The sequence below is a fragment of the Leptonychotes weddellii genome, chromosome 5 (assembly GCF_054177405.1).
Source record: "Leptonychotes weddellii isolate Sample4059 chromosome 5, ASM5417740v2, whole genome shotgun sequence".
Classification (NCBI taxonomy): domain Eukaryota; kingdom Metazoa; phylum Chordata; class Mammalia; order Carnivora; family Phocidae; genus Leptonychotes; species Leptonychotes weddellii.
This window is the reverse complement of record NC_138373.1, coordinates 105,246,742-105,262,496: the sequence shown is the minus strand read 5'-3', so window position 1 is coordinate 105,262,496 and position 15,755 is coordinate 105,246,742. Positions and strand designations below refer to the sequence as shown.

Genomic DNA, 15,755 nt, shown 5'->3' with positions numbered 1-15,755 from the left:
AATTTTTGTCTCTCTGTATTAAAAAAAAAAAAAAAAAAAAAAAGTGCCTACACTCATCATAGGAAGGAAAAAAAAAAAAAGGAGCAATGAAACAAGGGTCTGTATAATTGGGGGAAGAAGCCACAACACATCTTGGCCCTAATTATCTGGATCTTTCTGAACAATTGCCTCCATAGCCCACACCAGCCCAGACCGCCATAGCGAGGTTTCTCAGAGCCAGAGGCACTAAAGAGAGACAGTAGTGTTTATGCCCAGATGCTGCCGAACAAACCACAAGTGCATAGACAGAGTTATCTGGAAATCTCACTACTTCTAAAAGATCTCTGTGTGGGTAGAAAGATGCAGGGTGTCTGAAGATAATTTCTTTTTCTTCTGCTTTTTGCCTGGACATCTGCACTCACTGAGATATACCAGCCTGATTCTGTTTCCACACGGGGAGTGTGTGAGCATATCGCTGCTGAGACATAGTGGGTTTTATATCCATTTCCATGCCATAATTTGCAAGTGTATTAAATCTCAATTGGGCTGTATTTTTTTTTATTTCAAAGATATTTTTCTCTAGGAGGTTATGATCAAAAAGTGTTTATTTTTAGCAGGTTTTTTTTTTTCTGGGAATCTTTAAGATGTTCATTTTGCTCAGATATTTCTGAGCTTCTCTCCAATCCTTCACTGCCACCTCACTCTACATGCATTCACAGGGATGCCAAAGCAGCTCCTTCTCTTCACCTCTCCACACTAAACCCATTGCCCATTGCTCTAGACCCATGTCTCTGCCCACAGTGGGTGAGGTGGGCATCTGCTCCCCTTCCTTTCGGCCCCTTAGCATGGCCTACCAGCTCCCCCTGTTCCAGGAATTCCTGCTGGACCCCTGTCTCCTAAGGAGTTTGCCGTTTGGATGAGATGGTGAATTAAAGGGCCATCTGTCTATAGTACATTACTGTATACTTACATGTGAATTGTCTATCTGCTAGAAATGTATTATCACCTGTTTCATATTAGGTAGTTGATAACATAGATTATATTACATAAAAATATTATTGCCAATTCAGAACAGGTAATACATGATACCATGTACTATAATTCTATCATCCTGGAATCTTCTGGCAGCCAGAAATGGGGTGTCTAGTGTGGGTCCCACCTGGATATCTAGTTGTGTTATACTAAGTAATCTCATATTTGCAAGAATGTTATCTTCTACACTTTCTAACATCATTCAGTGATTTTTTTTTCACCATCTGCCCTTGCCCCAATCCCGGATGCAGAGGAATTTCAGGCCCACCCTTAGGAGGTCTTCAGATCTCTAATTCCCAGTGAAAATGTCCCTGGGCTCACATGTAGAGCTGGGGGGCCCTCTGGATAGTATGGGGAGACATCTGTGGCTTCCATGCCCCCCCCATTCCTGTAGGCATTAGAATGGAGCCAGTCAGCCCTCTCCCACCGAGGTCTGCTTACAGCCAGAGTAGACTCAGGCTTTGGATTCATAATTTCTCAGCGCTGTGCTGAATCCAAAGCTCCTGATGTGATTTTGACAAACCTAGGACTGATCTTTCTCCCATGGGGAATGATGGGGATTTCAGGATCCCCTCTGGTTCAGAAATAGCCTCAGTTGGAAAAGGACATCGGTGAATTCTGCCCCCCCCCCCACCATACACAGGCAAAGACTTAGGGGTCCCTAGCCTGGGCCTGGATCCCAGATGCATCCAGAACAGGTCTTCAGTCCCTCACTTCCCATCCTCATTCCCCTTTTTCTGTGTTTGAGGCATAGAAAACTCTCTTTCTCCCCGACATCTGGGGGAGTTGGCAGTGGGAACACCCACAGGATTTGAGCTCAGGATACCAGAGAGGCAAAGAAAATTTTATATCCCAGGAGAGGGATGCAAACTCCCTTCTCGCCACATCCTCTCCAGAGATTTTTAGTTCTGCTCCTTTAACGATCGGGAAATTCGTGGCCGAATTCTTAAAATAAATCAAGAAAAGAAAATATTCTGCATTTCTTTGGACCCGGCAAATTAGACCCCTATTCAAAAAACAAAAACAAACATAAAAACCTATCTAGTGCTTGAACGATCTTGAAAATTCAGGCAAGATAGTTCTTATTTTTTTTCCTCAATTATCCGGGGGGGGGGGGGTGAGGGTTTTGTCCTGGTGGTTTCGGATTCCAAGGCACCCAAGGCCCACCCCACCCCCATTCCTGGCTGGAAGCGGGCTTCGGGGGGCCAAGAGCCGCGCGTGAGACTGGAGCGGGCTGGGGGAGGAGGAGGCGAGCTCCCGACTCGAGCCGAGCCGGCGGCCCGGCGCTCGGGCGCCTGTGATTGCTTCACTCTCGGCCGGGCAGCTCCGGGGAACGTGTCGGAGCAGATTTCTTCCCCAGCGCATTCCTCAGCGCAGCTCGCCCGGCAGGCTCCATCGGCAGCCCAGCAGAGCCGGCGCGCCGGGGCCAGACGGCGGGGGTGGCTGAGGCGCGGAGCCCCGGGGCAGGCAGGGCGGGGAGGGGTCCCTGGCTGCTGCTGCTGCGGCGGCGGCACTCGGGCCCCTTCCTTACCTGGAAAGGGAGACTTCCAGAGGTGGGCGGACTGCGACTGCTCCTTGGGGCAATACACCTGACTGTCCCAGCCGTTGGAGAGAGCCCAATGCTGGTAGCCTTCGACGGGGATGAGCGCGTCGTGACGCGGCTCCGGGTGCCCGCTGATCCCAGGCACCACCGACACGTCCAGGTAGCCGGGCATCGCCTGGTACGAGCTGGCGAAGCTGGGGTAGAAGGCGAACTCCTTGGCCCTGGAGGACAGGTCGTCACCGGGCAGGGCGCCCGACGGCTCCGGGTATTTATCGCCCGGGTGGTAGGCGCAAGGCTTTTGCTGCAGGTTCACGTTGTGCGACAGGCGGCAGCCGTAGTAGCTGCCACCGAACGGGTAGCCGTAGCCCAGGGTGGCGCTGGACGAGGTGGGGGGCGCCGGCGGCGGGGCGCACTGGCGCGCCGCCTCCGGGGCCGGGATGTCCGTGTAGACGGCGCCCTGTGGGGCGCCCAGGGGAGCCGGCGGGCGGCCCAGCACGGGGTGTGGAAGCAGGTCGCGGCAGTGGCTGGCTGGGCAGCTGCTGCCCAGCCCGTCCATGCTGGGGGCTTTGCCGGGGCTCGCTCCGCTGCAGCCGCCCCCCGCGCCGCCCGCGCCGCCGCCTCCCCCGCCGCCGCCTCCGCTGCCGCTCTCCGCCGCGCTGTCCTCATAGACGTACATAAGGCTCTCCGGCCAGCGCGGATGCAAGAGCAGCGAAGTCGTCATGACATGATCTGCTCGAGCTTTTTAAAAACTCCACTTGCCAGAGGCAGCGAGCTAGGGAGACACCTCGCTCCCTTTTCCCCTCCCCCATCCCTCCTCCCTTCCCTCTTCTCTCCTCCCCTCCTCCTCCTGGTGCTTCCACCTCCCTCCCTACATACCCTCTACGCATGCGGGGACACTTCATTAAGAAATCCGGCGTCTCCCGCCCGGCTCCCCTCGGCACCCCTCCCGCGCCCACGTGACGCTGCCAACGCACGTGATTCTGGGGCCCGGTCTCCTGGGGTTCCCACCCCTTGCGGTGGGGCGGGGCAAAAGGAAACAGGTCTCTGATGATTGGCTCTCAGGAGGGGCGAAGAGGAGGGAGCTGGGAGATTTAAAGGAACAGGGCAACGCCCCCCTGGCAGCCCCGAGGGAGGGAGGGAGAGGGAGGAGGGGGGGGCTGAATTTGGCCGACGCAAAGGGGTCTGGAGAGACTAGGACTGTTCCTGGGCGCCTCCCTCTAGGTTTAGGTTTAGATTGGCTATGGGGGAGACTGATCCTTAGCCAAAAAACGATCGCTGTGACTGGATTGGGGTTGGGGCCAAGGGTGGGGGAGAAACTGGATTTTTTAAAATAAATAAACTAGAAAGTAGGCGGAAGCGTGCGGGCAAGGCGTGGGGAGCCCTGGTTCTGGCCCTGGCCTAATCCCCTAGAACTCGCGGATGGAAAGAACCCGAAGCCGCGCACCGAGAGACTTTGATGCCGGGATTGCATTTCCATTTCCGACTTTCAGCCACTTTCTCCAAAGCCCCAGTTGTCTGAGAGGGACCCTTTCGGCTCCTCCACCTCCACCGCAGAGCAGAGAGGGCTGAGAGGATGTGATAGACCCAAAAGACACACACACACACACACACACATCACTACACGGAGGGGGTGCAGTGATGCTCTCAGTGAAAATGGAGAAAGAGTAAAAGGAGGGAAATGAGGGCAATAGGATAGACTGATCTTTCAATGTGCAATAGAAATGAAAAGCCTCAGAGTGAGATTTTCAAAGAAAAGGGCAGGAGGTGGGGGAAGAATTCGGTCTAGGAAAGCTAAAGAGCCCTTGATGTGAACAAGAGCAAGCGCTCTCAGATCGGTGTACAAAAGGAAACGTGGAACCAGAGTCGGCCGATCTGCCCCTTTGGAGGGACCTTTCCCAGGCGCAACTCTGTAAGACCCCAGAAGGACCGACCTAAGCCTGGTGGGCCGCCTCGGCCCTCTGCAGCCTGGGCTGAGCCGGCCTAAGAGGGCCCAGGGGCAGAGCCAGGATCAACACAGTTCTCTAACTTAGGCTTCCACGGCTTTCTTGGGGTCACTCCCTTTTAGTGTGGAGTGTCTGCATGCTTTAAAATTGCCCCATATGTCAAAGAGAAAATTAACACCAATTTACTGATTTTTGAAAAAGTCCCCCTCTTCCTTACCAGTCTCCAGACTTGGGTTTCCTATGCCCAGTGAGGTAATAAAGAGAGAGAGAGAGAAAAAAAAAGGGGGGGGAGAGGGGCTGCAGCATCTCCCTCTTTCCTGTCACTGCCACAGATTTTAAATGCTGGGTGCTCCTGTCCAGACGGCTCACAGGGGGTGGCCATGCAGTAGCCCCAGGCTAGTCCGGACCCACTGGATCCCTCAAACCTGAGAGCAAATGCCAAGTCTTTACTGAGATGCGGCCCCATGGCCACGTCCCTTCTCCCTGTATGGGGAAGGTAGTATTTGATGATGGAGAGCGCCCTGGTGTCAGTGAGTTAGGATAAAAAATGAGCAATCTTTATCAGTGTGATGTTCATCCAGAAGGGTCACCTCAGAGTCTGAAAGCAGGCTTTGGGCTGGGCTGGCAGTAGGAAGAAAATACAAAACATAAGCCGGCTTAGCTTCAAAGTGTGTTGAGGGCGATGATGGTGGTGGAGGGAGAAGAGATGAGCCCGGGGAAGGTGGGGGCTTGCTGGGAGCTGGCTTTTGGCTAGGAAACTGGCTTCCCTGCCTCAGAGTCCAAGGTCAAGGTAGAACAAGGGGAGCAAACAGGGGCTGGCCAGTCTAGACTGGGTCGTGTTGACCTTGGCCCCCGTCTGCCTGCTGCCTGGCTGGTGGGGTAGGTAGTGAGGAGGGCTGAGGTTTTCCAGCCGCAGGTGTAGAGGGGGTGCCGAAGCCCTGGCTTCTCCCACTGTGAAGTGCTGGGTCTGCATGGAGAACCCAGGGCTACGTGGACCGGGCTCTGTGGGGCCGCCGGGAGAAACAAAGGGCCTGAACCGCCCACCCCATTCCTGGGGTTCCCTCCCCCGTCCAGGAATGCTCTAGCCCAACGCCAGACGCGTCTTCCGCGGACCCGAACCCAAAGACACGCTTCCCCCAGCCTTTGGGAGTAGGGGGCAGAACGGCGGGAAGGATCCGGGTGCAGGGCGGCCCAGCAATAAATAAAATTAATAGTATGTTCTTTTCCAGGTTTATGTAAGGACATTAACTATTCCTATTGGAATGAGATATAGATTTAATTAACCCGGCAATTTTACAATTCCATTTATTAGGGGCACGATGCGGCCAAAATTTAGCAACGAGAAGAGAGAGAACCAAAGTCTCCATCAAGAAGACCAGCCAGCGAAGATGTAGGCCCCCCAAGAGACTTGGGGGTGTGGGAAGGCTGGAGAAGGGGAAAGTTCAGGGCTAAGGGAGTTCAAAGCATCTGGAGACGTGACCGCATACTCTGAATGATTCCCGGTTCTTTCGCTGGGCTCCCCAAAACATTCCGCGCCTGAAATCCGCTCCGCGACGGGGGCGCTCCGGGAGCGGGGAGGGAGGCGGCAGTGCAAGAGCCTTCGGGCGCACGGGCGGCGGAAAGTAAAGCCTGCTTGGTTAATTAACTTTAAGCCTGGGGTCGCTTCTCTCTCCTCCCCCGAAAAAATGTGGATCTGGCTGAGACACAGATAAAACCAAATTAAACACTCCAGGAGAATATGCACCCCTGGAAACGTAGTAATTACATCTCCGAGACCATCCCGCCCTAGAAAGCCGCTGAAACCCGTGGCCCGCGCTCGCCCCCCACCGCACACACCTCGCCTGCCACACCTCGCCTGCCGGCTTCGCCGATGGGGCGCTGGAGCTTGACTGCGGAGGAAGTTTAGAGGAAATCAAGAGAAAGGAAAGGAAATGTGACTCCTCGGTCTCTAGCTGAGCTGCTGGTGTGGGAGTGAAGATGCAGCATTTCATTATATCAAAGGAAAATGGAAAATAGCCCCTCAGCCCCATCGGGAAGACCGGGCTCTGCTCTGGGCTCCTTTCTCAAAGGGACACTTGGAACGGCTGGGCTCTGTCCTTAGTTTCCTCTAGGGACTGAGTTCCAGGCTAAGTTCAACTCTGAAATTCTTCTTTTCTAAGTGTCCAACATACAAAGGAGATATTCAGCGTGGGTTCTCACTGTGTGTGTGTGTGTGTGTGTGTGTTCGCTCCTGGCCTGTGGCCTTGGGACCGTGTGCAGGCTGCATGCACTGTTCCAGCACATGCCCTTGTGGACACAACCCAATGTGTTCATGAAGATACACAGCTCTCTGCTGACATCCTCTATATGCAAGTAAAGATCTCTGCTGGTCTGTTTATCTCTCTGTATACACACTTGATTTACATACCCATCCTATCTACCTACACATGCCCCAGGAAAATACTAAGAAAATGAAGAGGCAGCTGTCTGAGCCTTTCTGAACATGAGGGGTGGAATTCTTGACCCACTGTATTAAAGACAAAGTCAGAGGTGTAAGTTAGCAGTGTCTGCAGGGAAGGGTGCAAGCTTGATGAGCCCGTTTGAGGGCCTGGTGTACCTTATACATCAGGTTAGAGAGAAGGATGAGAGGAATGAAGTTGGTATGTCCCAGATTCTTCTCTCTGGAAATTAAGCATCAGTTGATTTCCCTTTCTTTTCCCCACAATCTCTTCTGTTTCCTTCAAATTCCCCAGGATTAAAAAAAAAAAAAAAAAGCTTGAAGCTCTCAAGCTCCTGCCCCCCCTTTTTTATGGGAGAAATTCCAGTTTAAAAAAAAAGGAGGGGGTGGGTTGAGGCTGTTGGAGAACAAAGAGCCTCGCCACCATGGGGTCTGGATTCTGGCCCAGACTTGGGGCCTTGGTGGGCAGGCATAGTTTGGGGGGCCCTTTCCTGTCCAGGGCACGGGCTGCAGAGTGGAAAAGGAGATTTGTGGATTACAGAGGACATAGGGCTTGAGCTATCCAGGAAAGAAAGGGATGTTTTGGATTAAGAGGCCACATACAGGAAGGGTTTGGGGGCTCAGGGAAGGCCTAGGGGAGGGCACCCCTGAGAGTGTGTCTGAGTGAGAGAGCCTCCCACACACTCAGGGCAAATTCTTGGTGGGTTGCCAAGGTGACATAGGTGAAGAAGGAAAGAAAAGTGACTGACCCTGGGGCTCCCTGGCCTAGCCCAGTCTCCTCCTCTCCTCTTTCCCTCCCTGTCTCTGGGCTCTGGAAGGTTGGGGATGACCCAAGGAGTCTGGAGACACAGATGCCACCCCAGGCACCTGGATCCTTCTGGAACATGCTCTACTTAATTTTCTCCACCCCCACTGCCTGGCATCAAAAAGGGCCACCCAGACCTCTCCTGCCAGCTTGGGAACTCACCTCCTGGGCAGTGGCTGCCATCCTGGCATCTTCTACCTTTATTGTTCTCCCTCCCTGGGCTCCCAGCTTGAGGGAAGATGGGACCAGGATGGCTGAGGCATCACTTTGTTCCTAGTGTCAGAGTTTTCCACTCTCAAACCCAAACTCGTCTTCCTCCAGACCCCATTCACTTCCCTCTTTTAGACATCAGAGAAATCCATTCCCTTCTGCTGCCAACTAGGACTTGTGGTGCTGGCCCAGAGCCTGGGGCACCACATCAAACTTTCCTCTCTAGTTCTGCAGGGATCCACACAGGGGTTCAGGTTCAGGCTGTCAGCACCAACCTTTTCCTGGATTCTCCACCAGCCTGCCCACAATCTCAGACCCTGCCTGGTGGTGCACTGGGTTGGCAGGGAAATCAGTCCCTGCCATGGAGAATTCTCAGGAAGTCTCCTCCAGTGGTTTCTGGGGTCCTTACCCCAGCCCTCTTTCTTCCACTGCTTTCTGGCCCCACCCTCCCAGCCTGGTCAACCTCCTGACAGAACCCCTTCCCAGCCTCTTCAGCTTCTCCTTGCCCAGCGCCATCCTTTTTCTAATCTCATCCCTCTTACTCTCTTGTCTCTCTTGGCAACATCTCAGCCTGTTACTTGCCCTTTCCTCACCCTCCAGTGACAAAAGAAATTCAGAGAATTAACATGGAGTTTAGAAATTAACAAGTACCTCCTCCCCTTTCTTGCCTCCCTGAGCCCCCTACCCCTACCCCATCTTCTGCTCTGGGTGAGAGCCCTCTGTTCCCCTCCTCTCCCCCCCAAAAAACCTCCCCCTTTTAGGAAGCCCTTCAGAAACAGATAAATAAAATCTCTCCTGGTTTTAGGGCCTGTCTGAGAGGGAAGTCCAAGTTCATTTTCAAGTTAGACAAGGGAGTGAGGGGGGTGGGGAAGAGGTGGAGGAGTGTTTGCTGGGAGCTGGGTTTGGCTTTCTTGCAGAGATCTAACAAAGGCCCCTTTTGGTCAGAAAGCCAACAAACTGAATGCTTGGAACAGGCATTTATCACTTTTGATCTTTTCCTCCATCTTTTAAAGTTTAGATTTGGGGCTCCTAGGAAGGAGGCTGACCAATCTCTCTCTCTTTCAGATTTCTAGTTACTTTAAAAGAAGATATGGAGAATAACGTTTTTCTTAGGAAAAGGAGGGGTTGTGGACCCTAAATACATCATTCTTCTGTATCAAAGAGGACTGTTTAACCGTCCCAAAGAATGACTAAATATAAAAGAGTTGAAGGGCTAGAGGTTTCATTTCTAACTAGGTGAGAGACCCCCTTAATGCCACCGTGATGCTGGGAACTGGAATTTGGTGGAACCCCTAAGAGGCAGATGGTGGAGTATATATGTACATTTCATCATGAGGAAGGGGGGGAAATCACACAGCTTAGTTCTCCACATGACCAGACACCCTCAGAAGTCACAGAAGAAGATACAGTCTAATCATTCTCATTTGAAAATAATCAAGCAGGACACAAGCAACTGAAGGACCTCCAGAAGATGCTTTATCAAAAGAAAGAAAATTTAATTTCCCCATCTCCAAAAAGGGAAGTGAAGACCCAAGACTCAACTAAATTTGGGGGGGATGCAAATAAACACCTCTGTTAAAATAGCCAACCAGGCTTGGGATCTGTGGAGCAGAAAGGCAGGAGGGAGTTTGTTGTGGTACTTTGGAACAAGATTCCAACAGGTGGTAATTAATTCAATCTTCCTTAAAAGATATAATTTGGTACAGTTTTAGTGACTGGTGGGAAACTATCCCTATGATACCCTTGGGGAGAGGGTATTAGACTTTTCTTCCCTCACTGCCTCCTCCCTCTCACCCAAATCCCCATTCTCTAGGGAGTGTTTAGGAGCACTTTTTTCTCTCAGTTGTGGTGTTGCCTTGTACATGCAGCAAAGTGGATGAAATCTGAATAACTAGAAAGGGGGAGGGGACATCCATTTTTTTCTCTTCCCAAAGATTACCGCACTCACTTGCACAGCCAGAGAAAATTGACCTCAGATAAGAAGAAATATCTTTCAAGGCATAGATGGTCTCTATGCCTTGAATAAAATAACAAGATTTTATTTGTCTGTTTCTGAAGGGCTTCCTAAAAGGGGGAGGTTTTTTGGGGGGGAGAGGAAGGGAACAGAGGGCTCTCACCCACAGCCAGGCTCCTCACACTTGATGGACTTCTGCATTTCTAAGGAGCATAATTGCTGAGTCCTGGCTCCGGGACACTCCTGGAGAGTTAGTGCCCATGCTGAGGAACACGTGTTGCGATGGGTGTGCATTGTGCTCCTACGGCTTGGAGACATTTACCGGTTGGTCATGCAGGGGTGCTGGTTGGGGCAGGCTGATGGAATGGGTAGGGGTGAAAGGAAAGGAAATACTTTTAGGATGGGAGCTTGGGGAGATTCTGCGAATCCACCAATTCCAGCTGTCTCCAGAGGTGACCTTCTCTCCTTCCACTAAGCCACTATAAACAAACGGATGTGAGAAAAGACCATCCTCAAGTTTTGCAGACATGCTACTCTTAGGGCATGGAGAGGGGGAACCTTGTGCAATTCCTTGCCTACTCTGAAGCCTTAAGAAAATCCTTTTCCACCAGAATCTGCATTGTGATTCAAAATACTTGTAACTCTCTTTTCAGTGCTTGGCTTATTAATGAATTTCCCTCCAAAGAAGTAATACAGATTTATTTCTCTTTCATCTATTATAGAACCTAGCATCTCTAGACAAATAAGTACATAATATATGCTTTGCTGGTTGTTAGGGGAACTTTAGATAAATATTAACACAAGGTATGTGCCCTCAGATACCCGTATGCAGATAATGAGGTAATCTTCGTAAAAACTTCAAAAATATTTCCCTTGAATATGAAACACAGTCATGTTTAATTTTTAAAATATAAACCCTTTCATTGTCTTTATGCCCACGCCGGCATGTGTGTGGGGGGACGGGTGGACCTACCGTTTTGTGGACGAAGATACACGTTGGTACACACGTGTTCATTAATTCACCTCACCGGTGTTTTCTCTGTGTCGTGGTCATGGTATTCAAGCATAGGTAAGGCAGAAATGCTTGTTACAATTTTAGTTTTAAGAGGTCTGAGGATATGCAGGAGCAACTCTGCACTGTGTAATTCTCAGATTCCGCCCCCCCCCCCCCCATCGCTTAGCGGAATCACGCGCCTGCGGGGAAACCAAGCTGCCCTCTGGCCAAACTTGGCGGAATCCTGGAGTTGACACTGTTCTTTCAGCGCAATTTTTTTTTTCCGGGCACGGACTTTAGGAGATTCGGCTCACTTCCGGAGCCTGGATGCCGGGTCCCCCCAAAGCCAGAGCGGTCGCCGCCGCCTGCCTACGCCGGGAACTCGGCGCCAGCCTCTGACTCCTTTCCCTTTTCTCTCTGGATTGCTCCCAAGACTTGGAGAAGTCCTTCGTTTATTTTAATAGGCTGATGTGGGGACTGTTGTTGTTTTACATGTAGTAATTATTGAGTATTTGATTTCACTAATTTCGACCGAGCTTAAGCTGGGCGAAAGCCGCTTCCACACCGGACAATAAATGGCCGACAGGGGAGGACAGCGGGATGAGTGCCCGCATCGGGAGGCGCCCGCTCCGCTCCCCGCCGCGGCCGGGCCCGAGCCGGCCAGCCAGGAGCGATCGCCCCCGGGATCCGGACGGATGCGCTTGTGTGCCCTCGGTGGGCACCGGTTGCCGAGCGCACAGGTGGGTACATTCATTTGTGGGGTAGAGCAGACCTACGAGGTCCCTGGGAGCTCTGCGGGTGGGGGGAGGCGGGGGGTTTACCTGACTGCCCAGGCATGCTAGGCTGTGCTACTGGGAGCCTCGGCGGGGGGTTTGGGAGTCAGGTCCCTGTGCTTCCGGGGACTCCTCTGCTTAGCTACAGGGTCGCATCTCGATTGCAAATTTTTGTTGACAACCACCACTGCCAAGACCAAGGATCACCCAGCTTTCCCTTCCTTCTCACTCCCTGTCCGTTTGTTCCTGGGGAAAAGGGCACCTCCCAAATGCAAAAGGAAAGGGAAAAACAAAACAAAACTATTTTCTGTTCCTGATCTCCAGTCTTGGGATAGGGAAGTGGTTAAAAAAAATCATGCACCTACTAAGAAAATTTGTGAGAGAATTCTTGGCTCAAAAAAAGAAAAAAAGTGGGGGGAAGTGGGTGGGAAGGACGGGTGGGCAGAGGCAGAGAAGCCATGAGAAGGGACTTCTGCAAAGCTGTCTAAATCTTAGCTGGCATAAGGGTAAAGGAGAAAAAGCAAATTGTTCACATGATAGAAATCTCAGTATTAATTTCGGTGTGACTATGTATTTGTTGTCATTTGCTGCATGTCGCATGTCCTGTTTTGTGTAGAAACCCAGGACGACAACCCAGTTGGGCATGCTTCAAATGTACTTCTAAATCTGGGGCACTGTGGGTCTACAGATTTCCTATATCAAATCTTTTCTTTAGAATACTTTGTACTTTAAATAGTAGGGACAGGATCATAAACAGTGGTGAATTTCTCTCTTCAAACATTGCCAGTAAGAAAAGTGGGCTCACAACGGTCAAAACTTTGCCCCACCCTTGAAGAAAGTCTCCCAAATGTGGTTTATCCAGGGAAGAAGAAAGCCCCATCCCAACCCCCCTTTCCCCAAAGTAACTGCTCCCTTGGTCTCAGGGTACTGTGGCTCTCTGGGTGCAGTCATTAGAGCCCAGCTCCGTGCTAGGTACAGAGACACCCCCTGGGTCTTCACGTTGGCCTGTCAGGGCTCACTCCTCAGGCTCTGGTCTCAGCAGGGATTTCTCAGATGCTCTGCGCAGCTTAGAATATGGACCTGAATCTGCCAGTTCAAGTCAGGGGGAGTAATGCCCCAGATTCACTCTGCAAGTGCATATTCAGCCTAAGGATTATGTGGAGGAGGTTGGTCCTACCCAGCTTCAATCACCGTGGAAAAAAAAAAAAAACTAGAGCCCAAGCATTATTCCCACCAAGAAAGATGTTTTCCAGCGATATAAGTAGAAACCCCTAGTTTTCCACCATACACACCTGCACCTTTTGGTAACTTTATCTAGCACTATGCCTTTTACCACAGTGGAAGCAATATCCTTCCTGGAACTGATGCCCCGGAAAGGCAGCCTCTGTCCTTTTACACCAGAAAATATGCACAGAGGACCCATTCCACCATCTCAGCACACACTCCACGGTTCTCTATTAGATTTTCCTTCTCTCTCTCTCTCTCTCTTTTTCCTCTCCAGCGATGATGGGTCTCCACAAGCAACCAAAATTCTCCTTTTCCTGAATTACTCAACTAATCAAAAGGTAAGTGAGAGGAAGAGTTGCCTGAATTTTCCCACGATTTCGCCGTGATAATGTTTTTTAGAATGCTGGAATATGTCCGCCCACTTCCACGAGAACCTTGCCGCCGCGACCCGCCCCACACAGTGGACCTGAAGAATGATGTCTACGCTATGTGAACAGGGAACGTATTTGTAGTAAGTTCAAAATCTGCTTTGTTACAAACCCCTAGGGCAGTGAAGAAACCCCCTTAACGCCTCCCTCTCCACCATTTTCTCATTGTTTAGCAGCTTCAGCTTTAAGTATCCAAAGCTGGGGGGTGGTCCCCCTTCTCAAGGCCCAAAAGGCATTTTTTCCGTGCTCGTGCTCTCTCGGACGGAGCCAGCTCCGACGTGCACGGTAGGGGGTGGGGGGCGAGCCTCAGTGGAAAAGCCAGTGGGATCATAATCTCGCTCCAGATCTTTATTTTCAAAATCAGTAGCTTCTTTATTTTTCTTCTCTCCCAGGGCCGTTCAAGAAGCTCAGGAGTATTGCCTTCCCGTCCAATTTCCCCGTAGCCTCGTATTCTGCCCTCGAAAACCGACCACCTCCTCCAGCCGAAATCAGGCGGAGGGCCTAGCAGAAGCCGAGCGAGGAGCGCTGGCCGAGGACTCGCCGCCTTCTTGCCTCGCCGCAGCGTGCGTGGGACCGCGCTTTCAGGCCCGCCGCTTCGAGGGGTGCGGGCAGCGGCGCTCAGTGCTTTTTCCCTGGCCGGTCCCCGCAGGGAGCTGGGGTCCAGGGGTGCGCACGGTCTCCTTGGAACCTTCCGAGGCTCTGGGCGGCCGGGAGAGCGCCCCTCTTCGAGGGAGCCGCGGAGGTCTGCACGGCTCAGGGACAGAGGGCCCACGTTCCCAGCCTGGGACAGGGCGACCCTTATTTTCTCCACCTGAACCAAACGAAATCTGCCCCAGTCAGAACCTCAGTGCCCAGACCCGGTGGCGCCCGCCCGCCCACGTCTTCGGTTTTTTGAAGGGAATAGACTGAAACGGGGGGAAAAAACCCGAACGGGGAGAAACTTGATTTTCAAACATTCCTAGCAGAACTTGTATGTGTCGGCGCCGCATGGGGCCCGGCAGCCGCCCAGCGCCCCCTCGCCCTTTCCAGGAGCTGGGTCCCGCGGCAACGTCTGCACGTTGGGGGGACCCAGTCACTTTCCCGCTGTGGCCCTGCGGGGACCCAGAGCTCCCCAAAGCCGCTTTTGGAGAAGGGCGGCCCCCTCTGCAGGCAGAGTCCGAGCTGCGGCCGGGGCGGGCTGCAGGCGGCGAGCGGGCGGGGGCGCGGGGATGGAGCCCCGCAGTCGAGCCCGGGGCGCAGGGCTCCGGACCCTGCAGGCCTTCGGACCCGGCTTTCTCGTGGACCGGCGAGGAGCGGGTGGGGTTGGGAAACCGAAGGATTGCTGACTCCCCAAGCCTCCAAAGACCGCTCTTTGCAGCTTTGTAACCCCCAGAGCTGCTCACGCCTAAAGGCGAGGACGGGGTCCTTCTTAAGGACGGCACTGGAGGGAGGGGGAGTAATTTCAACCGCGCGGTACCTGCACGAACGGATTATTTCTTCCCCAAGTCCTTCTCCTTTACTTAGGAAGCCTGGGCTGCTCTTTGCTTTGGGATTTGACAGACCTCCTCCCCTCCCCCGTTTTGTTTTTCCAGCGTGTGTCCCAGCTCATCTCAAGAAACCGGGCAGGGGAGGGTGCTTAATGTACAAGTCCAGTGAAACTCCACACAGACGTGAATACGGTAGTGAGCGTCGCTGCAGAACGGTGCATCTGCGTGAGAAAGGAGACGCCCTGTATTTTTAATAGCGAGCTAGGGGCCCGTAATATAGGTAACAGAGGAGATTGAGTTTCGGAAACTTTGCCTTCGGTGATGGGTCCTGCGAAGCTGTTTGCTCCCACCTCGACTGAGACTCCAAAAGAAGCGGGTGTTTTTTAATTGCAAATATTCAAACTCTTCTTGTGATGACCTCATCCCTGCCAGATGTGTCTTCTGATCCTACCAAAATGAGGCACTTAAAAAAAATTAAATTCGGTTTTATGATTAATCTAACGTAAAATATGATTTTGTTTAGGGTTGAAGGGCCAGGCAATTCTTCTGCATTCACTGGATTTTACTGGCTTCTGTATCCAATGGCACATTTTACTGGAGATTCTTTTCAGTAGCAAAAAGGGTGTTGTTGTTGTTGTTTTCTTTTAAGAGGACTGTCTACTTCCAGGCTCCTCAAGATCTAGGGGTTTCAGGCACATCTTCATTACACAAGAGGCTAGAAGTTTCATGGGGCGGGGGGCGGGGAGAAACAGTCTCTTGAAGTGGAAGGCTCAGTAGTCAAGCTACACCATCCTCGTCCATCTTCATGACACCTGATTGGGATTACTTCTGTTCTTTCAGGAAAGTCCTCTCAATTTCTCCCCCATTCCATCTTTACTCTCCCCCATGCATCAACACACACTATCTGGAACAAAGTCTCTTTGGGGAGTGATGATCTTCCTTTTTTTTAATTTAATTTTATTTA

General features: G+C 52.0%; 1 protein-coding gene across 1 annotated transcript in view; it reads right to left on the bottom strand.

Annotated features, from left to right (window-relative positions):
* HOXC13 (homeobox C13) overlaps positions 1–3,333 on the bottom strand; it is an 8,125-nt gene extending 4,792 nt beyond the window's left edge. Inside the window, exon 1 of the mRNA XM_081819153.1 lies at positions 2,543–3,333. Coding sequence (XP_081675279.1) covers positions 2,543–3,275 — 733 coding nt within the window. The 5' untranslated portion in view covers positions 3,276–3,333. The remainder of the gene's footprint in view (positions 1–2,542) is intronic.
* Between the last annotated feature and the right edge of the window lie 12,422 nt (positions 3,334–15,755).